General features: G+C 37.8%; 1 protein-coding gene across 1 annotated transcript in view; it reads left to right on the top strand.

Annotated features, from left to right (window-relative positions):
• DCHS2 (dachsous cadherin-related 2) overlaps positions 1-24,861 on the top strand; it is a 104,778-nt gene extending 79,917 nt beyond the window's left edge. The window contains exons 11-20 of the mRNA XM_059471223.1: positions 266-400; positions 641-850; positions 2,100-2,957; positions 7,671-7,778; positions 10,571-10,782; positions 12,265-12,416; positions 15,245-15,375; positions 16,835-17,121; positions 19,800-19,938; positions 21,342-24,861. Of these exons, the coding sequence (XP_059327206.1) occupies positions 266-400; positions 641-850; positions 2,100-2,957; positions 7,671-7,778; positions 10,571-10,782; positions 12,265-12,416; positions 15,245-15,375; positions 16,835-17,121; positions 19,800-19,938; positions 21,342-23,968 (4,859 nt within the window). The 3' untranslated portion in view covers positions 23,969-24,861. The remainder of the gene's footprint in view (positions 1-265; positions 401-640; positions 851-2,099; positions 2,958-7,670; positions 7,779-10,570; positions 10,783-12,264; positions 12,417-15,244; positions 15,376-16,834; positions 17,122-19,799; positions 19,939-21,341) is intronic.
• Positions 24,862-26,171: the final 1,310 nt, after the last annotated feature.

Here is a 26,171-nt window from a genome sequence, read left to right as displayed (position 1 = left end):
AAGAATGTTGAGTCTCATTTCCTGTTCACTAAGGTGGGCAACTTTGAAAGAAAGGTTTCTAAAACGTTTAAAAGTTTTAACCTATTCCCTAGAGGAAGATGGGAAGGCTAATATCCCTGCACTATATGCAACTGGTAGGTCTGATCAGGAACTGTATAGAATTGTCATTCAGAAGAATCTTGAGGGGAAAGAAAGAGAGAAATAAGTATACCTGAATGTGAGGAGAGTTGCCGTATTTTACTAAGGTTTCTATTCTGTTTTAAAGGGCTGAATTCCTTGCTTCAGTATGAAATCTTACCAGGAGCTGGTTATGAGAAATTCAAGATGAACTTGGACAGTGGAGAGCTCGTAACAGCTGCATCATTGGACAGGGAAACCCAGGAGGTTTTCAGTATTAAAGGTAGCAGTGTGAAATATCTGTGAATGCCTCTAGAGTGGGAAGTGAGAGTGAGTGAGGTGTTACTATCAGCATTACTTTTTTTCATGCCTTCTGAATTCAATGCATGTGGTAGGATTTTCCAGTACAGAAGAGCATATGCTTTTTTGCATAGCACAAATAACTCTTCTACTCTGATATTATTAAAGAACATCTATTGTTACAACCACTGAATGAAAATTGCTTTCTTTTTATTGATCTTAGTTTTGGTTCGGGACAGTGGAACTCCGTTGCTGTCAAGCACAGTGACAGTAATCTGCACAGTGCTGGATGAAAATGATCACTCTCCCACATTTCTTCTTCCTCCCTCTGAGATATTTATTCCAGAGAACCAACAGCTTTCTGTTGTTTACATTATCCGGGCTGTAGATATGGATGCTGGCAATAATGGAGCTCTAAGATACAAAATAACTGGTAAGTTATATTCCATCATTTTGTTAGTATAAATCAGGGAAATATTTAAACAGCAGCATCCAAGTTTTAGGCTAGTCTTGACTTTACCAGGCCTCCTGAGTTCCCATGCTTCTTTTTTAGTGGAAAAGAAAAGAGAGATCTTTCACCCTTTTGTCAACACTCATAAGCACTACCCAGGCATACTTTCATTCTGCGTTCTGGATTTGAAATAGTGCAGAACAGTGAAACAAAAAAAAATACCAAATGCTGGAACGAGGCATTAATCATGAAGGCATAATTTTTGTCCTTTTTGTTATAGTTGTAGAAGTCTGAATGTAAATATTCCCTTGAAAATATACCCAAGAATTAATTTAAATTTATTTATTTAATGCTATTTATTAAATTTTATTTTGTGAGAGCTTCTTTCACCCAGCAATTAATAATGTCATACTTGGCTTCCATCTTGCCAAACTCTCCCTGAGTCCACTATGCCAATGTAAGCTCCACAGCTGTTCAAAGCCTCCTGTAGTATCTTTGGATACTTTGCTGTGCTTAGTTTGCTAAGTTTGCTGTGCTTACTTTGGTTTGTGGCTCTCAGCAATAGCTCAAATGTAGGCAGAGAGCTACTGTGGTAAAAACCAACACATTTTTCTTTGAAGAATCAGTTATGAATTCCTTTTTTTCCTTGGTTTTGATGTTGTGATCTCTATGACATTTAATTTCGTTACCTTTGGTCTTTTTGCATGTTATAAAGTATGTAAGCCATTCACTGTTACTAAAATTGCTGACTTTTCAGTTGACTGCTTCATATTTATTCCCAGTGCTCCCGAATCGTGACCTTGCCCAGCTCTTGAATTCCAAGAGATAGGTTTGTAGAAGAGAATTAGGAGCAAGCAATTACAATTGTCAGCAATGCTTCATAGATTTGTGGAATTTGTAACTAAGGTTGGGAAGAGGTCACTTCATGGAGCAGCCTAGACGCATGACCTTTTATAAGGTAGTCTGGTTTGGGAAAAAAAGATATGCAGCTGGCCAAAAGGCCCGTCTGTAAATTGTTATGACTTTCTGCATTTGCTATCATTGCCTCTCACTGATTTAAATGAAATACAGGTTTTAATTTGTATGAGAAATATAATATGTGAAAGGCACATGAGCTCACCAGCTGTATGAGCATTGGACCTTGTTATTGCAATTAGTATAGAGCATTCACAAGGGGTTCTTTTTTAAAAGTAGTTGTTAGTGATAATTTCTTTTTTTATGTGTTTGAAAGGTGGAAATGTTGGAGAATACTTCACACTAAATAACACATCGGGCAAGCTGCTGGTCACTCGTAGCTTAGACAGAGAAGACATCAGCAATTTCACTCTTGTAATTGAGTGCCATGACCTAGGCAGTCCCTCGAGAAGCTCCACTGCACAGCTCTATCTAACAGTCTTGGATGAAAATGATCACAGCCCCTTGTTTGCGAAGACCCAGTATCAAATCTCTGTGACAGAAGACCTGGAGGAAGGCTCAGCCATCCTGGACCTGTCTGCTTCTGATGAAGACGCTGGCCTGAATGGTGAAGTTATGTACTCCCTTATTGATGACACCTATGGAGCATTTGCCATCAATAGTGCCACAGGATCCATTGTTACTACAAAGGCACTGGACAGGGAGACCAAGTCCCAGTACACTTTTAGGGCTGTGGCAAGTGACTGCAGCCCCCATTTTCCGAGGAGCACCACTGTCAGTGTTGTGGTGCATGTTAATGATGTCAATGACAACAATCCTGTCTTTTTGCAGAATCCGATCAGGGTCTTTGTGCCTGCTGAAACTGCTGTGAATGAGACAGTTGCCACTGTGAGAGCAGAGGATGTGGATCTGGGATCAAATGGAGCTGTTGTTTTTAATTTGATGATGGCAGAAACTGTATTTCAGGTCGATGTGAAGACAGGTGACATCATTCTTCGGGAGCCCTTGGCTTCCAAGAACTTCAGTACCCAGCTGCTAGTGACAGCTTCAGATCAAGGCATCACACCTCGAACAGCCACAGCTGTGGTCATTATCTTTACAGAAGAGCAAGAGGAGTTGATCTCATTCAGCCACAGCCTGTATGAAGCAAGTGTGCCTGAGAACAGTGCAGCAGGTGGGCATGAAATCTGTCTTCTTGTAGTCGCCAATCTCCTCTCTTTTTGGAATTGAAATTGTAATGAATAGTATAGGGAAACCTTTTTTTATGTGCAGCAGCAGGGAAAAGTTAATGTGGATGTAGCCAATACCCGTTTGCCCCTTTCAAATGCACCAGCATGAAAAAGATGCAATGGAGGAGGCATTGTCTCATCATCAGTGGGTTCATTCATTTAGCAAAATTGCTTTAATGATGGGTGGACAGCATTTACTTGTTGTTTTGCTGGGCAGTGCACACAAGCTCAGAGGAGCTGGGTGTTGGGAACCAGTTGCAACCTGACATTTCTTGTTTTCACAAAACCCTTCACAAACTGTAGCTTTCATAAATACCTTGCTGAAGTTTTAGACTTTGCAGAAGAAGGAGAAAGGGGAGTAGGATGGGGTAGAGAAGGTCGGAGGCTATTGATACGTGGTCACTTGGACATGCTTCTACAGTGTCTCTCTAGGTAGAGACTGCACTATGGAATGCCACCTACAGACCAACCAGCTTCAGTCACAAGGTGCTTACAGATTTATTTGGATTTGTTCTGGATATTGATGACAATTACTGCGCTACTTTTTATCATTCAAAGAACATTAATAGTTATCCCTCCAGACAATTAGATGTGGTATCTTCTCCTGCATCAGGGATTGGCTCTGTCCCGATGAGGGGCAGAAAGGAATGGCTTTTGCGTATTTCTGTCCACAAATCTCACTATATAACTGGCCAGATGTATTTAAAGATCTGACTTGCACTATATTCTCAATTAAAACAGCCCATGAGATTCACCTTGAACAAGTAATTTCTCTTTTATAATTCAAACTTCACTCAGTAAAACAAAAGCAGTATTCCCTTATATCCTAAAGGTTTTGTGAGACTAGTGGATTCCTAGATCTTGAGTAACAGCCTATATATTGGATTATGAATCAGTAAATAAGAAGTGTGTTAGTAATTTTGGAAAACCAATCAATATTGTTGGATGATTACAAACAGAAGAGAGAGTGAAGGGTGAAAATGGCTTCATGCAACTGATGGTTGCAGTAATTACTGCTGTGATTATTCAGCCATTCCTTCCTCTGTGCTTGTTTGGGACTACAAGCCAAATTTTTTAATTGTTACATTTAATGAAAGAAAATAAAGATCAGAGCTTTATGGCAATAGATAAACTGCTCTGATCCTAGATTTTTTTAAGTGTAGATGTGTTCCTGGATCAGGCTAAAAAGCCAGCCTGAAATCAGAGAAATGCCCCAAGGAACTGTGGTATCAGAATGCCAATGTGTTCTCCCATTCAATCTATAGAAATATAATTAAGATTCAATTTAAGTTGTTTTGATTAACGGAAATTTAGCAAAGCTTCAGGGTAAACAGGCGGATTTGATCACAAAATGTTAGTTTGTGTTTAATAATACTCTTATTTGCTAAGAAGATCAAACTCTTCTAAGAATATAAGAGATTTTACCAAATACTAGTACCGCTTGTCTTTGTTTATACTATTTTCCTTTTTTCATAAGTATAAATAAATATCAAATATTTTACATTTCAGTGGGGAAGAAAAGTATGATTGTAATTAAAACTCTCATAGAAGTTAGCTTATAGGATAGACGTGATCCTGGGACCCCTACAAACGTGAATGGTACCAGTGTATTCAGTCCAGGGAAGATTTACATTACATACTGATTATTTGTAGAACTGGTATTAATAAATGTGGCTTCTCTTCATAATTTTATTTCTGCCTTAACTGATGGAGGGGAAAAATGCTACGTTTATTTTAAAAAGAATAAAAAATGTGAATAATTTAAACAACAAAAAACCAAAGCCAAGGGTCCTTAGTTTTAATTTAGTCTAAACCCATCAAATGGGCAAGTGCCTCAGGAACTGGTCCTTGTGGTCACATTTTCTTTAAGTGTTTAACTTCCAAGTTTAATGACCTTTAGAAAACCCCACTTTTCTAATATTTTTTTGTTTAATATTGAATATTTAATGTCTTTAAATACTATAAATTGTTCTACAGCAGGCACTTAGAAGCTAATCAATAAATAATCAAGTGACTGTGCTCTTCAGAGGGTAAAAAACCTTTATTATTTACCCAACTTTTAGTTGAATGGTTGTTTGCATAACACTTGGAGATGGATTCACCAGTAAAACTTCTTGACTCCTCTATTTTCTTTTTCTATTAGATATCAGATATGTATCCTCTCATTCTTTAAGTCAAAGAATCACAGAATGGCTGAGGTTGGGTTAGGGTTAGGGACCAAAAGGGTCATCTGGTGCCACCTCCCTGCTCAAGCAGGGTTATCACAGAGCGCATGGCACAGGATTGTGTCCAGACGGTTCTTGAATTGTTATCTCCGTGCTCAGCTTTTCATTTCATGGCAATTAAGAGGTCTGAAGAAATAATGGCAAGGATGAACACAGGTTAGATGGCAGAGGACAGTGAAAAGAGACTACTATAATGAGGAATGAAGAAAGTGCTACAGTGATACAGCAGCTCTGTGTGATGCTGGTGTTAGGACATATATATAAAAAAAGCCCTATATATAAAACATATATGCCCTAACAAAGAATTCAGCAAGTGTTTTGGAGCTGATTTGGCCAGGTAGGCAAATGCTGTTCACTCTGCCATATTTTGGGTTTGAGTCTGCAGGCGTAATGGTGGGATCTAGGCTGTATAAAACAGTTTGAGATACTTCCATATGCAGTCAGAAGGTATGCAGAAAAAAAACATTGAAAAAACCCTGGATTTTACATATTTTACATCACTCTTCATGTCTTTCAATATTTTTTACTAATTCAGAGGTCAATTGCCTAGCTTTTCAGGCCAATCTGACTGCTTTTGCTTTCAGACCTGATCTTCGTGCTGCCTTGCTCTATCTTCAGTGCTGAATGTGTTTTGCAGAGAGAAAGCTCCCTTTCACTGATTTCTCTCTGTTAAGAGTTACATGATGTGACCTCTGCTTGAGGCAATGTCTGAATTGGGTGTGATTGGAATGGCAGGTTCAGCAGATGGACATTTTCTATTGCTCTTTATCTGTATAGGGCCTGTTTATGCCACAGCTGACCTCACACTTTGGTCATATTTTTCTGACAATGAACTGTAAAAATTCACTGTTGGGAGTAATTGTTTTCTGTGAAGGGTATCAGAGCAAGAGATTTGTACTCTGCTAAAAAGAAGCTGTAAACAATTCTATCTGCCTGAAAAATGTGGAGCTTAAAGATTAGGATAGGAGGACTCAGACAAAGAGTTTATTAACCTAACCTCTGAAAAACAAGGATACAAGTAGAAATGCTGCTGCTTCCTTTGTTTCTGATAGTATTTATTCTTAAACACACAAACAAACAAAAAGATGCGGAGAGTGTTAAAAGATAAAGAGGGATATTCTTCAGACCTTGGGGTTTTTTATCTCTAACTCTGCTGTGAGGATGGTGTGAATGATTGTCCTTGCAGCTTTCTGTAGTAAACCCAAGTTGCTTGGCAATGAAAATTCAACCTACAGGCCCTTTTTTTAGTTCCTAAAAAGCTCTAGGCCAGCATTCATATATCTCTCTTTACATATTGAACAGATAGATGTTGATTCCAGAGCTTTTCTAGTAAATATCTTACAAGTATATTGACAAGTACAGAAAATCACATGTCAAAATTGGCATGCTTTTTCTTTCGGCAGACAGATTTTGAAAGCAAATAGTAAACCCTTAATAGAAAAATTTTGGTTTCTAAAATATAATATGTAACTGCTGAAGTAAAAAAGGTATCAGATTATTGTAATAGCAAGGTTTCCTCTCATTTTTTATACTAAAGTCTTTTCCTGTGGCATCCCGAACACTGACTATGACCTTTGTGATACAATAAAATAACTAGTTACCTCTAATGCATTTTGAAAGAGCTCATGATGCCTCGTTCCATTACAGCTGCATGGAAACAATTACAATTTAATTAAATAATTAAAAACATTAAAATCAATGGCCATATATGCTAGACAATTTTTAAAATCACTTGAAAATAATAATTATTTGGAAGTTGTGATAATGCCTTTTGAATTTACTATATTTTTGTTAAATGTGTTGGTTCTGAGCAGGATAATTTGAGTTCCACGTTTCCCCTTTTATTTTACTCCAAACAGGATTTCTAAATCATGTCTCCTGCATTCTATGTTAAATTATTGGTCTTTTAATGGAATTTGGATTATCTGTGAATTGACACATAGCTACGCACATAGTTTCATCTTTTCTTTCTCTTGATCAAAAGGTGGCTAATTAAAATTCTGAAGGATATTTAATTTAAGGTACTGTTTAAAAAGCCAAATTGAATCCTGATAAATGGAGAAAAAAAAATAAACATTGTTATTTGTGGGTGACATGATGCACCACAAACCAAAAAAGAATTAGATATGACTTCAGGTAAGAGAGAAAATGATTCCTGTGAGTTTGCAATTAGGAAAAGTTAAATCTCATAATTTTATTTAGGCAGGTAAAGTTGTTATCAGATGTGTAATTTACTGAGGAAGAAGGTATAGACAGTGCTTTGTCTATGAATTTGTTATATAGGAAAAATAATGGAGACTTATTGTCTACTAAACTAATGAATGAGCACCTAACCTAGTACGAAGTTGTGTTTCTGCTATTTATATCAACACTATAATATTAGAACAAAACCTTCTAGGTTAGCACTATGAAAATGTCTTATTGCTTCCATAGGTACATCACTTCTAACAGTAGAAGCCTATGAACACAAATTTACAGGAGAAGACATAAAATATATCATCTTCAATGACCAGGAAATATTTTCCATACACCCTGTTACAGGTACATTTTATAATTTGTTTTGAGTGTCTGTGTGTATTTTGGAGCATTAGCAAGTTCCTACCACAAGATCAAGGGCTAGATATCGTAAAAGTACTCCCTAGTAATAATTCTGTAGCAATGAGCAGGTCATTAATAAATCCAGGCACTATTGTAGACTTGAGGTAAAAAGGAATTGAGCACCAGTATACCTGTTTAAAACACTCAGTTCTGATTTACTCTTGATCACCAAGTGTTGGGAGTTGATAAACTACTGCTTTGTCATTCAAGCTGAGATTCTAACTTGTTTCTCATCATACAGTTTCCCAAAAACTCAATAAACAAAATCCTTCAAAACACTTCTAAAGTAGAAGCATTAGACTCTTGTTGATTTTAATGCTCTTTGTTTCAGGCAAACATCAACATGTTTTAAAGTCAAGCCTGTTTATTTTTTTTTGTGATTGTACTTGTGTTCTGCAGCAGTTCTGCTTTCACCTGCTCTTTTGTCAGGAATTCCAGGTGCAGGAGGGTGACGTGTTCCCCGTGTGCATTTATATTTTCTCCTCTAAGACTCCTAAGAGGGCACAGCTACCCTGGTTACCTCTCAGCTCCTAAACATCTGCAATATGTTTGCCTTCTGAATAGTTGCAGTCTCTCTTTTTTGGATGGCATATAGACAGTGTAAGCACTTTTCCTCAGAAACAGTGTAAATACTTGTACCCTTAATAAATAGCTTTATCCCTGAGATTCTGAAGACTTTACCTCTGATTATCATGATTTCTCCAGGCAACAAATGGCGTACCACTAGAATAATTTTTTTAGATGAGGGGTGCTTGAAGTGCATACTTTTGATTTTCAAGTCTTTCTTATTTCACTGAAATAAAACTAGAGAGATTGGCCTTAAAGAACATCTTAGACCCAGACAGGCTTTTTACTGAGGAAGTGGATCTTTTCCAATATCACCTCAAAAAAAAAGAAAATTCAAATGGTATTTTCTCTTTTTTTATCAAGCTGGGCTGAAAAATGGTTATGTGATGCTTTGAAGGGTCTCATAAGCACTGTCTTCACCAACAGGAGTGGAATTTCTATAGCAGTGAATGTCACAAGCCTTCTTTTGAGACCTTTGATCCATTGTGGTTTCTTCTGTTTCTTTTCCTCTGAAGCCTTTCTTGTGTTTCTTAGAAAAAATTAGTTGAAGTTCAACCTTTAAGGACTTTTGAAGAGCAGTGCTTGCATAACATAATTTTGACGCCAGTAATTCTCTACCTCTTGCTTCTACAGCAGAAGTATTATGAGCCGTACCAAAATTTTTCCCTGTCTGTAATTCATATTCTGAACAGCCAAAGATCTGCTCTACTTGCCTTTTCTAGCACTGATGTTAATTAACCACACTTTGGAGAAGACTCTATACCATTTTCAAATTTTTTATTATGATGTAGAGTTGTAGAAAGAGTAGGAGATGACTCAAAGACATGAACTAGTCTGTCCCTCCGATGCAGGAGGGGAATCGATTGTGCCAAAATATGACAGGAATTTGTACTGTCCTTAAAAACCATCAGGGACAGTGATTCTGCAAACCCTCTCAAAAGTCTGCAAAAGTCTTGACAATTGGAAAGTTTTTATTCATATTTGTCTGAATGTTTGCTGAAATGTTTTAAACTTGTTACTTCTTAATCTAGTAAGAGTAGACCTAAGACAAAGGCAACCCCCCTTTTATTTGCATATTTTAAGATTGTTACGCTGTTTTTTCTTCAAGTGCACTTCTGAAGAATGTTCTGGTTCTTTCACATGTTCCTCCTAGGTGGTGTACCTCAAACTTGATAAACTGATTATTTGTTTCAGTCTTCACTAGAGCCTTTCAGTTTGTTCTCTGTCATCTGGAAATGTATTTCTTCTACCACTGTCTGTTTTCTTATCTCTGTAAACAGAATGTGATATTTTGAAGTGTTGTGCTGAAAATAAAACACCTTTGAAATCTTTATGTTCAAGACACAGGTCTATAAACAATAGTTAATGTTTACTTATCCTAGAAAATAAAAAATAAAATGCACTAGTTTGGGGAGCCACAGTTGATACATTCTTAAGATAGCCGAAGTTTGGGATAACAAGATTCATGACATCATTACTGAAAGTCATGCAAAACTGAATTTGAATTCTAATTAAAATTAATATACAAATGAAGTATGTTTTATGCTTAGATGTAATGGAGAATTATGAGTATGTTTCTAGAACACTGAAACTGTCTATGGATTTCCAAAAACATTTCATGTTTAACGTGGAGGTGGCCAGTTGTGCTTGTCATCTCAATAAATCTCATTCTTTGTTTATTTTTGATGGAGTAACAGCTCAGGGGAAGGAGGCTCACTGCTTCAGAAGGAGTGAGTGTTTTGCCTGTGTGTCAGTCAGATACAGAAATTGCTACAGCTGTTGCCTGATGTGGATTTTGGTGGAGGACAAGATGTAGCCACTGTCAGATGAAGGACAAGAGTCTCTCCTGATGTGACTGTCTCACTGTCGTGTGCTGAGGAGGAAACATCATGCAGACACTTTGTCTCTATTCTTCTGCTAGCAAATTGGCTTAGTTTTTGGAAAATGCCATTGTAGCAGTGGTTGGTAAAAATTTAGCTATCCAAGATTTATTCAGTTCCTAGGATGTTGGGGTGATAGTAGGTAGAAAAAGGACACAATGGCAAGCTTGCTGGAATTCTGTCCTGTGACCATGACCATGTATGTTTGGACATAACTGCATTTGTACATGTTTTTTCCTGAATGAGTATGTCACATTTTGAGATTTTTTTCTTCTTATAATAAACCAGGCACAATCACAGTAAAAGACCCAAAGTACCTTGATTATGAAGATAAATGTAAAATACATCTTACAGTTGTGGCTGAAAATAGCTTCCGTTCAGTGTTCTGTGGAGTGACAGTTTTGATTCAAGATGTGAATGACAATACACCTAAATTTGAGCAAAGCTATTACAAAGCATCAGTATGGGAAGGCCAGAGTCCTAAAACAGACATCATACAGGTAAGTGAAAGTATATCTTCCCAAGCACAGTGCTGTAGTTCAAAAGAAGTTTGGCTGATCTGTTAATCACTACAATCCTGTTAGCTCTGTCTTGGACCATTCTGTCTTAAAAACTGGGAGTAAGGATCTTGGTGTTGCTACTAGTCTGCTTGGATATCTAAAATATTACATGATTCTTTCTTCTAGACTATATTTCAGATCAGATAATTCAATCAGGTCTGTTGAGCTGAAAGAGAATTCTGTATCTTCTGGGCAACTGTGCACCTGGAATTTAAATTCTCTTTTTAAAAAAATTCTGTTTCTATCTTCAAGCAATTGAAAAATACCATTCAAATCTGTGGTTCTGGTTACAATATAGGCTGGGTCTTGTATTAATGCCTCTACTGAAAGGACTATAGCAATAAAAAGAATACTTTCTACTCATCAGACTAGTAGAGTCAAACCCAAGTGTTCAATTTGAAATCTGCTGCCTAAAGAGCAGCTTGTCTTAATTTAAATGTGCAAACACTTCTTCCTCTGAATGGGTCCATTCTCCCAAAATGTTTCCAGCTGGCTGTGTTAAGGCAAAAGAAGACATCAGTTGGACTAGAAGAACATATAATTTCCTCAGTACGTGTTCTTGCATTGCAAGTCAGGTCACGGTGAGGGTCATGTTAGGTACTAAAGATATTCCCTCTCTAGAGAATAAATAAATGAAAAGCTACAAATGCCTCCAGGGCAAAGTGATTAGAAACTGATGGACATTCTATTCAGAGAAACATATGTCCAGGAATGGAGAAAAATTGAAAGGCAGTCAAGCCAGATGTGTAATCAAAATTTTATGACAGAATACATTCTATTATGTTTCTTTTATTCAATCTGACTTGTTGCCTCTGCTATGTTTTGGATCCCAGACTCATTATAATGCTTGTTCAGCAACAAAAAAATACAAAGATGACTCTTCAAAGAATAAGAGGACTCTGAGTAACCTGTTCACTGCTGCTGAATGTTCCTTATTCTGTTGGCAAATCTTTACAGATTGCCTCTGCCCTTTTTACATTTTCTGGTTGGTATTTTTAAGAGGTAATTATTGAACTATTCTATGAAATCTCTGAAAATATAGTAGTTTAATTATTTTATCCTTTGTCTGTTTGCATAGCAGCAATACTTTAAAGGTCAGTTCTGTACCACTGAGAAAAGTGCATTTTTATGTGCTCAGCAGGGAGAGCATTCTAACAGCAACCTAATAGTAAAATGATTGCATTCAGCCCTAATGCTTTATGTAGCTGAATTTCAAATTATTCATTCATGTGCAGCCCATTGCAGTTCACAAGCAGATTTTGTGACCTTACACAACACTCAAACTGGGGACAAAGATAATTTATTTAAATACTTGCAGTTGAAAGGAAAGTAATCAGAAATATCTGACTGTAGTATAAGGGTTTTCCTTCTGAAATCATGTTCTACTGTTTTTAATTAAGCCTCAGGTTTGCTCACAAACAGGTATTTGCAACTGACCTTGACAGTGGGCTGAATGGAGAAACTGAATACTCAATTGTATCTGGTAATGAAAATGCGACATTTCTAATTGATTCAGCACGAGGAATTCTAGCAACTAATACAGGCCTAGATTATGAAAACGCTTCATCTTACAGGTTTGTATTTAAGGTTCCCATAAAAATGTATTTTTTTTGTCTAGTCTAATTTGAGAATATTAATGTTACATATTTCAAAGTTTCCTGTTGATATCCATTACCCACAGAACCTGGGTGAAAGCCAGACAGCACTGAGAACAGCTCTAAAGCTGCCTATTTGTACTATAGATTCTTGTGTAGTTACCAAATTTAGAGAAAGAAATATAGTCTAGTTTAATCAATGACAACACGTATGATTAAGTGTGATTATTCACTATAGGAACAATGACAGTTCCTGGATTTTAGTTTATTAATAACTATACAACCATTCCCTCTCTGGAAATGTACTTTATAAAGACACAGTGAAAACACTCAAATCAAATCCAAGAAATAGGGATATTTTCTCATTTTTATTTGATAGAGAGTTAAAAGTTTCTATTCAATAATGTGATAAAGACTCTTTTTAAACTATTTCTATCTATAACCTGTCCTGCACTAAGTATTAACTTTTTCCAGTTTTTCTGAAACTCTGAATAAATATGGCCAAGTGGACATGACAAATTTCCTTTATGGGTCACGCCATGGTTGGAATCAGAAAGCAAATAAATAATGCCTTGAAGAGAAAATATTACTATGAAGATTCATTAACAGACTGATTTTAAGTACTGCAGTCTCCACAAAAAGTAGTATTTCTGTGTATATGTCAGTAAAAATTATTTTTTTTTTCCCATCTGGTATCAATTAAAATATTTGCACGTTTTCCTGTCCTGTGGGACCTCAAAGTTTTAAACTCATAATTCATAAGTAAGAATTCTTATGAATGAGAATAACTTGTAGAAAACCACATTCAAGAATATTGATAGAGTATGTGGGGGTTTTTTTAGTATCAGGCTGATTTGATAAGAATGTCCCCAAAATACTTTGTTTTAACTTAATACAAAGGACACTTATTTTGGAGGATTTTTTTCAGTTTTTCACTGAATCAAATACATCAAACCTGATTTTCATAAACTTAATGCATTTTATTTGTAACTAATACTTTAAAAGAACACCTGGATTAAGTCCTTCAAATGAAGGATGTTTACTGTTGGTGAAATGTTCAACATGGGAGCATAATAATTCTCATATCTCACTTTAAGTGGGAGCCTGATTTATTTCCCTATCTATGTTAAAATTCTAGACTGTCAGTTTGACAGTTTGTTCAGGGAATCTGTGGCTTCATATTCCTTCTCTCTAAAACAAGTTATTAATCTGGACATTGTTAGGTGAAAAGTGAATAGCAAAAGAAACTTTCAAAAGTATTTCCTGTTTGATGTCAAAATGTTACTGTTTTTTTCCAATTTGCAAGGGGTTGTTTATATATCTGAATTGAACATTTTCATCCCCAGAAGTTCTAAGTCCCTTACAACATGGTTTATAATGAAAGTGTTGACAGAACCTTAATTTTAATGCCATGGCTAAAATGTTTTTATGAGAGGCTTTTTTTCCTGAAACCTTAGAAAGTGATTATTTTTAGTAAAATATTTCCATATGTATACCTACCAATTTTCATTCTAGAAAAACTACACTTTCTATATGGAATTATGCATGGTCACTGATTGAATACTAGCCTGCAATTTAAGTTATCTTCTGTTGGATCAGAAACCACAAGGATACCCAGAGTAGTGGTGGTGTGGTCAAGGAATGGAAATCCTGTAAGCCACAGTTTGAGTTACAGCCTTGGCATTCTGTATTGTCAAGTGAACATTTAGGAAGTAAAATATCTCTTTGACACTTTTTAATTGTTACTTAGAAGAAAGATGGAGAAATAAGATGTTCAGAAGAGGTTTGGGGAGGCAAAAAAAAAAAAAAGTGGTGCAACATGAAAACAGTTGTTAGTACATAAAACATTTAATTAAGATGCTCAACTTTGACCTGTATATCCTTTAGCCTAACTCATTGTTTCCTTTTTTTCTTTTTTCTTTTTAAGATCACCTCTTGAGTTAGATTTAATTTTGAATTCATTTCTGGAATCTCCCCCACTAGGAAGTGGTAAAGTCTTCCAAATAATCTCAGTTTACATTTGCTTTTTATTGTTCAGAAGCTGCTTTCCATAAAGAGTAAACATTTTATCCATGTTTATCATGTTGCTGTTCACCATTTATTTGCTTCATTTTTTGTGGAAAGGTTGTTTACAGAATACACAACCCATCCTTATTTAGATGTGAAATGGAAGTTTAAAGTCAAAACTCTTCTAATCTGACAGCATGATTCTGATCCCATTAAAATCAGTGGGAACTTTGCCATTGTCAAATGGTGCACGTATTCAGGGTTTTCACTTTATCACTTGCATTTATAATGTAATTGAAGGGCTACTCTGTGTCTGCAGGCATTCTGGCTGAATACCATTTTGGATGTTTTTGTATTTTCCAATTTCCACATCCCTTTTGCCCCTTTATAAACAACAAAGAGAGTCAAGTTGTTGCAAATGATAAGTTAGTACTAAGGTTTTAATTCCTGCTCTGAATTACCAATGGAAGAACTGTGTCTTATTTGAAAGAGTTGCTCAGCCACTTACATTTGGTATGAAACTGGATTAAATTAGTACAGACAAACACTTCCTTTTCTTTGTATGATTTTATTATTCTTTTTCCATGTAGAATCTCCTGGACATTTTTCCTGCAAAACCAAAACGTAAAATGGTGCACAGTCAACCTTACAGAAAGAAATAAAGATGGAATTTAAGAGTTGCAGTGAGGAACAGAAGTGACTATTCTTTTTGGGTTTAAAACTTCCCGTGCTTATAATAGTGGTGCATAATTCAGTGATTTCTGATCAAAAGTGACAATTAGTGCCTCCTTTAATTGTAGGTTGGTTGTACAAGCTGCTGATAAAGGAAACCCCAGACTCTCTTCTACAACTATTGTGAGGATACAAGTGTTAGATGTTAATGACAATGCTCCAGTTGTACAACCACTAGGTGAAGTCGAGGTCCCAGAAAGTAAGTGTGAATGTACAGCTGTTTCCTTCCTAACTCCTATGGCTAGGAATTCTCAGATAGTGATTTAGTGCTTTTGGTGATTTGTGTAACCAAACAACTGCAGTAAAAATTATATTAAAGCTGAAATATCAAAGCAAATTTTGATCTGCTTTTATTCTCAGAGTCATTATTTTTAATCTTTATATATTGTGGATAGTTTGGAATAAAACCATAGGCTATTTAAAAGGAGTGAAAAATCTGCAGAAATACAACTTGAATCTGTTAATTTTCATTATTGTATTCTTCGTATGTCTTTGATTTCTGCTCTTCTCCACTAAAAATGTTTGGTGTTAAAACCAGCATTGCTAGAAATGAGACGTTTTGAACTTCACTGTTACGAAAAAATACTTCCTATAAATTTGAATGTAGTGTTACATAAGCTCTATAGCTAAGTCCAATTGATGATCATTAAGAGAAGGACTCAGAACCTCCTGAGTTCTCAACCCAGCATGCATCTTGTGTGTTGTGTGACATTAGCTCAAATCTGCACAGCTTGAGTCCTGGGCCTGTAATTTTCAAATACAGGCATCTTACAAGTGAATGCATTAAGATACACAGCAGAAAAATTATAAACAACAGTACTCCTCTTAACAAATGATATCAAGTTTGTCTTTTCTGATATATTAGTCTTTCCTAAGTTTACCTGCCAGTGGTAATGACAAGTACAGAATTCATAGATGCACAGCAGCTCTAAACTACAGGTTACTTAATTAATATTTTGTATTCCACATAAGAACTTGCTTTAGGACATGGCACAGTATTTTTGAGGCTTCATGCCCAAGGCATGTAAATGAGAAATGGTTTTGCTTCTGTTAGTTCCAGGCTTTATGAAATGATCACTAATATGTTCAGTTTGCAATCTCTGGTACTGTCAAATTGGCCCATGACAAAAGCTGTCTGTATCCAGTTTCTCAATCTTGTAGGATTATACCTTGATCTCTTCATATTTTTGTGCCATGTAGGTCTGTCTGAAGGCCTTGTTTCTCTCTAGTGGCCTTCTCTTCATTTGGAAAAGCTCCAGAATTGCATTTGCTGGTTCTACACAGATCAGTGTGTCTAATGCCTCAGTTAAATATTCTTGTGGCGTTGTTCAGTAAATACATGTCACGTAAATGCTTGTGGAAAACCATCTAAGTTCCTGCTCCTGGTGAAAAAACTGTTATGACTACACTGGATCTGGGAAAGTCTAAAGTAAATCCAAATTAAAATTGGGATACAGTGCATATCTTTGAAGAAATACACTACTGTTTCCATGGCTTTTCTGGATACTGTGATTATTGTAATACACAAAGTCGGAATATACCATAAGCTATACAGAAAAATTAAATCTATCCAAGATCCAATATTGAAATAGGCAAAATCTTCAGAAATGGTAACATTATCTTTTAACTCTGACTTATTCTCAAAATGATTGTTTCAGATGCCCTGCCTGGTTTTATAGTGACTCAAGTGTCAGCAAGTGATGCAGACTCCAGGCCAGCACTTCAGTTTGGTTTTATTTATGATAAGAGTCCTGAAATGAAATTTGCCATCGATCAGCATACTGGTGTCATCATAGTGGTGGAACCATTAGATTTTGAAGAAACTGCTGTGTATACGCTGCATATCATAGTTTCAGATTCTGTGCATCAAACAGAAGCAGAACTCACCATCCTTGTTTTGGACATCAATGATAACCCTCCAGTGTTTATTCAAGATTTTTATCAGGTGGGAACATGGCAAATGAACAATCTGCATGTGGTATCTTTCCATATAGGATGATAAATAGTAGGAGTGCTTGTTCATATTTGTCTTTGAATGCATGTGAGCACTGAGAATAAAGGTCTCTGCAAACTATTACTGAGCAGAAACAGAGCAGAGCTCTTTTAGGGACCTCCAGCCCCTTCCTAAGAATTCTGCTAAAAGCACTGAGGAAACTGCTTAGTTTCAATGTTTGTGGTCTCTGTCTTCAGAAGGCAATTGGTGTGAATGCTAGCTCATAAACCATGCATTAATCAGTAGGAGTTACTGGATACAACCCAATCCAGTTTGGGGAGCAGAGTCCAGTGTTCAGAACTTCTTTCTTCTGAGAGAATGCTAATCAATTTGGTACCTTTATACCGGCCCACTTACTAGGGCATGAATTTCTTCATTTTCAGTTACACAGCTCCACAGGTGTAGTAATTGCCTTTGTGGTAGATGATGCATGTCAAGTTTGCAATGTGTAATGCTGTCTTATGGCTATGGCACTCACCTAGGGAGTGAAGGATATGAGTTTTGACCTCCCCAACATCCCTTGAGACTGAGGAGGGTACAGAGCTCTGCTTTTGGACTCCTGGACAAGCATTTGAACTGGTACTGTTGTAGAAGTGAGACTGTGCAACAGTGAAAGCAAATCTTTTTGTGACTATGGATGGCTGTGGGCCATAAAGAAAAGTGCAGATTAAAGAAAGTGGAGCATATATAAAATAGAATCATTGAATCGTAGAATAGTTTGGGATGCATGGCATCTACAAACATTATCTAGTCCAAGTGCCTGACTGCTTCGGGGCTGACCAAAAGCTGAAGCATGCTGTTAAGGGCATTGGCCAAATGCCTCTTAAACAAGGACAGGCTTGAGGCATTGACCACCTCTTGAGGAAACCTGTTCCTGTGCTTGACCACCCTCTCTGTAAAGAAATATTTCAGCCTCAGGAAGAGGAGGCTCAGTTTTACCAATCTGTTTAAATACTAGTGTGGGCAAGTAAAGATGGGCAAACTAAAGTCTTCTCTGTTGAAGGACAGGAGGCAGTGGGCTCAAATGGATGCACAAGAAGTTCTGTTTAAACATCAGGAAACTTTTTTTTTTTCCTTCAAACTCGACAGTGATTAAGCATTGGCACAGGTTGTCCAGAGAGGTTGGGGCATCTCTATCTCTGGAGAGATTCAAAACTCAGCAGTATGTAGTCGTGGGCACCCTGTTTCAGGTGACCCTACTCTGACCAAGGATTACACCTTGCAGGTACCCAACAACCCCGGCCATTCTGGAACTGAGCTGTTTGACTTGGTGCTTTTTGTGTGTGGTAGATGTCCTCAGAGCCAAAAATATGAGGCACCACAGAAGACTTGGTTTTAATAATGCTCCATTTGTAAGTCTCAGACAGTTTGAGTAAAGAAACAAGTCTAAACATTTGGCCTAGTAAAGAATTTTTCTACCTCTGAGCATTTGCAGGCACAGTAGTTTAGTCACTTCGATACCTCTGTGACAAATTGTAGACACCTGTGAAACTTTTGGGTGCCTGAGTGGACAGAATTTGTGTAAATTTTCCACTAAAAATCATAAATCCACATTCTGGAAAAAATGCATTATTAGTTACTCAATGATATTTAGACTTTTATTTTCCTCAATCCTCATATGTGTCTAATTTTGGAGAGTAGTTTAGGCAAGTACTTGCTTGTGCAAGTGCCAGAATTTTTTTTTTTTGTAGATTGGAGCAGACCTTGTAGGGAGCATTATTAATTGATTCAAAACTGTGTAGCTTTATTTACTATTTTAATGTAAACTGCTGAGCTTCTCTTTCCACAGTCCTGATATTTTGATGTGTTGCTTGGCAAGTAAGATACACTGCTTCTTTTTTGGTTGATGATGTGTGTAATTCCATATTCATCATCCTGTATTTTTACCCTTTTATTGTTCCTTCAAATGTTTTCATATTTATGCTCCTCATATATAGCTTAATATATGTATGTGATTATTATATACATATAATCTCTCTGTTTAAATTAAACTAACTCTTCGAGTTATGACAGAGGTAGCTGCTATAGCATACTGTTAATTTGAAATTTGATTTATAAGGTGGAAGGAAACTTTGGTCACAAAAGTGCTGTATGAAACTTGAAACAATGAAAATTCTTAAAAAGGGAATGGATTTTCTTGGTTTCCTAGAAGAAAAAAAAGGAAGTATTTTGAAAAGTCAAATTCTAGAAATAATCCAGTGGTAATTAAGTGGTCTAGTGCTGGACTTTTCAGGGTGCACATATTGACTTTTTTAGCATTCAGTCATATACTGCAGACTGTATTCCATGTATGGAAATGAAGGGGGTTTTGAAAGCAAAGGGAAAAGCTTTTAGTTGCAGTCCATAAGTGTACTCTTGAAAAAAGTGATTCATTTATTTTCTGAACTTGCTGTCATAATGAACTAGATGGATTTTACTACTGTTAAAAGCTTACTATGAATTTTGGCCATAATGAAGGCATAGTTTTCAATATCTCAACTCTTTCTGGTTTTGTCCCAGAAGAAAATGGGTAGGTAAAACTTCTTCCAAAGCTGGGAACTGTGTAGGTTTTACTGATAAGCTCAAATAAAGGCAAATTCTTTTAATATTTAAAATCTTCTATTAAGCTCTATTTTTGCTTTTTGTATCAGGTGAACTTGCCAGAGCTCATTTCTATGAATGCTACTGTTCTGACACTCTCTGCCATAGACAGGGATTCTGAACATAATGGAATGATTTCCTACAAAATCCTCTCTTCCTGTGAGGGATTTTCCATTGATCACAAGAATGGTGAGTCTGCATGGTATATTATTTCAGCTTTTTAAGTATAAATCAAAGAGTCCTATTCCTTTCTCACCTGTTGCCAGTGGTTACTTGAGTTCTGGGAATTTGTGGTGGCCGAAGTCCATTGTGTTTTTGCTAAATCTGCCATTATCAGTGGGGGACTATTGCATCAAAGACTGGAGTTCTCAGTTTGTCCCCAAACCATGCATATTTTTTCTGGTCTAAATGCAGTATGTGTATTTGATACTGCATCATTGAGGAGAGATCTTGCCTTCACAGCATTGTGATTTCTTAGAATCATCAAATAGTTTGGACATGATCTTTAATTGTCATCTAGTTCAACCCCCCTACAATGAGCAGAGACATCTTCAAATAGGCCAGGTTGCTCAGTGTCCTGTCCAACCTGACCTTGAATGTTTCTGGGGATGAGGCATCTACCACCTTTCTGGGCAATCTGTTCCAGTGTTTCATCATCCTCATCAAAAAAAAATGTTCCTCAGATCTGATGTGAATTTACACTCTTTTGGTTGAAAACCATTATCTTTAGTCCTATCATGAAAGGCCTTACTAAAATGTCTGTTCCCATCCTTACAAACCCCCTTTAGGGCCAAAATAAGGTCTCTCTGGAGCCTTCTCTGGGCTGAACTATCTCAGCCTTTTCTCAGGAGAGGAGATCCAGTCCTCTGATCATTTTTATGGCTCTCCTCTGGACTTGCTCCAACAGGTCCATGTGTTTTGTTTGCTGAGAACTCCATAGCTGGATGGAGCACTCCAGCTGGACTTTAACAAGAGCAGAGGGATTGAATCATGTCCTCCTCCCTGCTGCCCACACTGCTTTTGGTACAGCCCAGGATACAATTGGCTTTCTGGGCTGTAAGTGCACATTGATGGGTCGTGTCCAGTTTTCCACCTACTGGTACCTTCAAGTCCTTGTTCACATGCCTGCTCTCAATCCCTTCCTCCCCCACCCCCTGTCAATATCAAAAGTCAAAAGTTGCCTTGATTCATGTGCAGGACCTTACACTCATCTTTATTAAACTTCATGAGGTTCATGGACCAACTTCCGCAGCTTGTCCAGGTCCACCTGGATGGCATCCCATCCCTCAAGCATGTCAGCTGCAGCACTCACTTGGTGTAATCTGCAAACTTGCTGAGGATGCACTCTATCCCCACTGTCTGTGTCACTGGTATTAAACAGTACTGGTCTCAGACCCCTGGGGTATGCCACTTGTCACTGATGTTCATCCAGACATTGACCCACTACTCTCCAGATGCAAGAGAGTAATTTTGTTGTGTACAGCCATTACAGCTGGGGTCATTTTCAAATATGACTGTTTAGAATCAGCTTCTGGAATCTCATTTATTTGCCTGTGAAGTGTGGGCTTTTGTTAATTCTGTTTTATTTTCAGGTTCACTGTTTTCCACGGAACTAATTATGCAGCTGAAAAATATTTCCATTATTCATCTCCTGATAGAGGCCACAGATGGTGGCAGTCCCCCTCTGAGTGCACTTACCTCCATAGAAGTGCAGGTAGAAGATGTCAATAACTGTGCCCCTCGCTTCACAAAGGCTCTGTACAATCTCAGTGTGAGTGAGAATGCCTCAGTTGGAGAAAGTGTCCTCCTGTTCTCAGCCATCGACTGCGACTGGACACGTGACAACACGTTTGTTGAATATTCTATTATTGGTGGCAATGCTGAGAATTTATTCTCCGTAGAAACAAGTGTCATGGGGTCAGAAACATCCTACAAACTTGTCGGCAGTCTTGTTTTGAGCAGTGCTCTTGACAGGGAAACAGCTGCTTGTCACCAGTTGGTTCTCCTTGCCTCTGATCGTGGAACACCCTCCTTGAATTCAACTGCTACAGTGCTAATAACTGTGCTGGATATTAATGATAACCCTCCAGTATTTAGCAGCCCAGAGTATCATGTTCATGTCAAAGAAAGCATCCCCATAGGCAGTCATATCATGGAAGTTTCAGCAGAAGACTCTGATGCAGGCACTAATGCAGAAATCACTTATGCTATCATCTCTGGAAATGACAGAGGGCATTTTTACTTGGATGGTAGAACAGGATCTGTAAATTTGACAAAAACGCTGGATTATGAGGATACCGTGAAATTCACTTTGGTTATCCAAGCCACAGATGGAGGAACTGATGTAAAAAATATGGCTTTTGCTGTCATTCTTGTTAGTGTCCTAGATGACAATGATTATGCCCCGCTTTTTTTGTTTCCCAGTCTGAGCTGCACTGTCAGTGAAAATCTGCCTACCTTTTCTTTTGTGTGTGCTGTTTGTGCATTGGATTTTGATAAAGGCTCCTATGGGCACCTTACCTACTCCATTCAGTCTTCATGTTTGACTCATCGTGAAGCTGCTGGAGACCATGACATGTTCTTCATTGATCCTTTAACAGGAGATATTCATACAAAGCAAATGTTTGACTATGAAAGTCAAAATACGTACTGTCTCATAATCCAAGCAAAAGACAAAGGTGATGCACTGGCTACCACTACAGTTCAGGTAGATATTGAGGGGAGAGATGAATTTGATCCAGTGTTTACACAAGAACATTATTTCTTTAATCTTCCTGAGAAGAATGAAGCAGGCCAGTTGATCGGTAGAGTGACAGCGTCAGACAGTGATGGTGGACTGGATGGAGTTGTTCATTACTCCCTTCTAAAACCTTCTCCATTCTTTTCTGTGAATCAAACCAGTGGCCATATTTATTTGACTCAGACTGTTCACAGAAGGAAAAATGGCATCAAAAGGAATGATGATACTCTGAAATTGTTGGTAAGAGCTCATAGCCCTAAAATTGTGTCAAGGTTCACAGCATGCACTGTTTTTGTGAATGTTTCCAATTCTCCTGAGAGTGATCCCACAGTGTCAGCACACAGCCTGACAGTGAGTGTTTCCATCTCACTGATGGTGTTTCTGCTGCTTGCCATCACTCTTATCACGCTTACTCTGAGACTTAAGCAGAAAGATCTGATGAATGCTTGTGTGAAAAGAAACCCAGTATCCTCCTCAGCTGCTGATGTGAATTCAATAAGAGAAGACGAGGACTGCCAGAAAATCCAAAGTACGGAGAGCAGTATGCTTCCCATGGGTGCTATAGCAAAATGGCTGAGCCTAGCAGGACTTGGAGAGGGGAAAGATGATGATGTTTCCTGCAGGCATTCAGACTCCAGTGGCCATGGTTCTGCTGAAGGAGAGACTGCAGAGGACGAGGAAATCAAACGGATCTCTGAGTGTCCTTGCAGAAAAGGCATTGGCTCAGCACTGAGCAAGCACGGCTCGCAGATGCCAGATTCAGGGATCCCAAGGCAGTCTGATCAGTTCTCCTATCATTCTGGAGAAACAGATGTCACAGCAACCATGCAAAGCATGGAGAATGTGCAGACCATTGAAGGAGAAAGCAGAGAAGAAGCCTGTGACACAGCCTATGCACACAAAATTTTGTCTCAAAAACTTACGGAAATTGGAATAAAAGAGGAAGGCACGATGACAGACCTCACAAGAGACTATGTCCTCATGCCAGATAGGAAAGACTCTGGGTATGATTTGCTTGCAACTGTTGGCACCTCAGATGAGGATCTCAGAGGTGGTTATAACTGGGATTATGTGCTCAGCTGTGAACCCAGATTTCAACCTCTTGCTTCAGTGTTTAATGATATTGCAGAACTGAAAGATGAAAATGTTCATATTCACAGCTTCTCTCAGGAGAAGAAATCTCTTGTTTTCCCTCCTCCCTTGATAACATCAGTAGCACAGCCTGGCATAAGGACAGTGCCACCAAGAATGCCAAATATAACATCAGGGCAAGCTTTTAAGAAATGCCCTTATTCTCCCATTATCCATTATCATGGATACCCTCCACCAACCATGACCCCCAGGTTTTCTCCTACTCTCTCTTTACTTACCATGCAGACACCTTCTGCTTCTCCAGTAATGTCTGATGGGAAAATTATAGGAACATGTCTTATTGATCCAAGCTACGAACTTGCAACAGAAGAAGAAATTCAGGTCTAGGTTATTAACTGACAGTATTTAATGGTAAAAAATATGGCTTAAAATGTATTTTGTTACTTTTTAACAGCAAAATATGCCTGTCAGAACTTCACCACCAGTATTCTTTCTGTTTTCATGAGCCTAAAAAGTTAAAATATAAAGTAGTCAGAAATTTGGTAACTATACTTCTTGTTCTTCCCAGAATACGCTGAGAGACCATGAGGCTTCTCTTTCAGTTCACAACTGTGGTTTCTATGTAAAACACACAGCCAAGTGCCTGATAACCAATTTGACCCATTTTACCATTTTTCTTATAAAATACATGAATAACAAACAAATGGAAGCAATTATCTATTGTGGAAAGCATTTGTTAGCATACTGGTGGGTTCTGACTGATTCTGTGGTGGTGTTAGAGGAGAGTACTGGAGGGATGTGCAAGTACAGTACAGGTGTGGGGGTGGAAAAAGGATAAAACTTGGGTACCTACTGAGCTCTTTCTCTAGTGTTTACCCGGGTTTCCCACATTTCAGCCTGTGGGTCCCAACGATCTGTTTGGTCTGGTGTGGCAATGGCTCCTCAGTGGGCTTTCTTAGCTATCTTTGTGGAACCCAGGTTCTGTGCACCTTTTGTTTTATCTCCTGGTTTAATGCCAGCAAGTCACAATAATCTGAATAATGGATGACCTTTGGAAAACAGAATAATCAGTGAAAAGATAAAAGCAATCATCTTCTCTATTACTATTTTGTTGCATTACAGGGGGTACCCTGGGGCTCAGGCAGCTGTAAGAACAGTGTTACAGTCCTGAAGGTTGGGTATGCCTCCACCCTGGTCTTGGTTCTGTGCTGGACCAAAGATCTCTGCAAGACCAGATAATCTGGCCTTGTTTGTTGTATGTATCATACATATGGCATTTTGTGTACGTATGTATATCCAGACACATACACGTGCTGTATATGCTTGTATATTGATCAATAAAATACACAGACAATACATCTAGAATAACTCTGGTTTTTCTTCAATGTATGTTCCAATGTCCTTTGCATCACACGTAGACGTGTGTAATTGGTACCTATAGGAGTCTGCTGCTACAAGCTGGATGTATACAGAGTTATATATTGTACAGGTCATAACAGGAGGAGGGAAAGCATGCAATGTGGTTAGGCTGTGTGATTTTGTGGGATCAGTAGCATGTGTGGCTGCTTTTCCTCAAGCATGCATGTCAACAATTGCAGCCTGTGGGCTCATAACCAGTCTTTGAATAAGATCCTATTTCTGAGGCTACACTGTCACTGTACATCTTGCACACGCAACAGGATCCACGATGCTATGTGTCTTTTAAAGCTGGCATTTGTTCTTTGTACTGCCATGGAGTTGGCAATGAGCTTAGGAATTCATTAGGACAGACAAATTTTACTAAGAAAGAAGATGGGATGGTAAGTTTTGTAGTCAGACAAAAAACTGTGCTAGGGAGAAGAAAGAAAAAAGAGGAATTCATTACCTGTTCATATCTAAACACAGAGATTCAATTAAAGGACATAATTTCAGAATGAATGTTGTTCTCTGCTGTCAGCACTCTGCCTGTTGGCATTATGTTGTATACAGCCTGATTGGCTTTAACTTATATGTGTGAAGTTGTAAAGTAATTTCTAATATACTGAAAGGTGTCCTTTGGCTGTTGACTTCTGTGCAGTTAAAGTATCAGGAGGCACACAGAGCTACCTTTTCTGTGAAGTCAACAACTTCACTAATTTGATTTTAGTTTCAGATGGTCATGGACAAGTGGCAGCTATTGCTCTGGTGAGCAATGAGCACGTGCCATTCTTAGAGAGGTCACCTTTTCAGCATGGGATCAGTGGAAGAATGAATGCTTTATACGGCAAAATTGTTTCATCCTTCACATTGGTGGATATGAAGCAGGTAACAAGGCCTTCATTTCATGTATACAGTCTAGGCTAATGGATGAGTAGCTTTTTCTTTGCTAATATGGCTCTTACAAATGTTCTAATGCTATTAGCATTAGAAATCATTAGAAAGCATCACTAATCATATTTAGGGGAAAATATTTGGACCTCACCTTGCTAATGGGTGCCCACCTCCTAGAGTTCTTGAAAAACAAGAAAATTTTGTTTGTGCATTTTTAGCTCCTTCAAATTCAACTTGTTTTTGATGCCTTTCTAAGAAGATTAGATATGATTTGCATCCTATTTATCAAGCGCATGATATA

The sequence above is a fragment of the Ammospiza nelsoni genome, chromosome 4 (assembly GCF_027579445.1).
Source record: "Ammospiza nelsoni isolate bAmmNel1 chromosome 4, bAmmNel1.pri, whole genome shotgun sequence".
Taxonomy (NCBI): domain Eukaryota; kingdom Metazoa; phylum Chordata; class Aves; order Passeriformes; family Passerellidae; genus Ammospiza; species Ammospiza nelsoni.
This window is presented reverse-complemented; position numbering and strand designations above follow the sequence as displayed.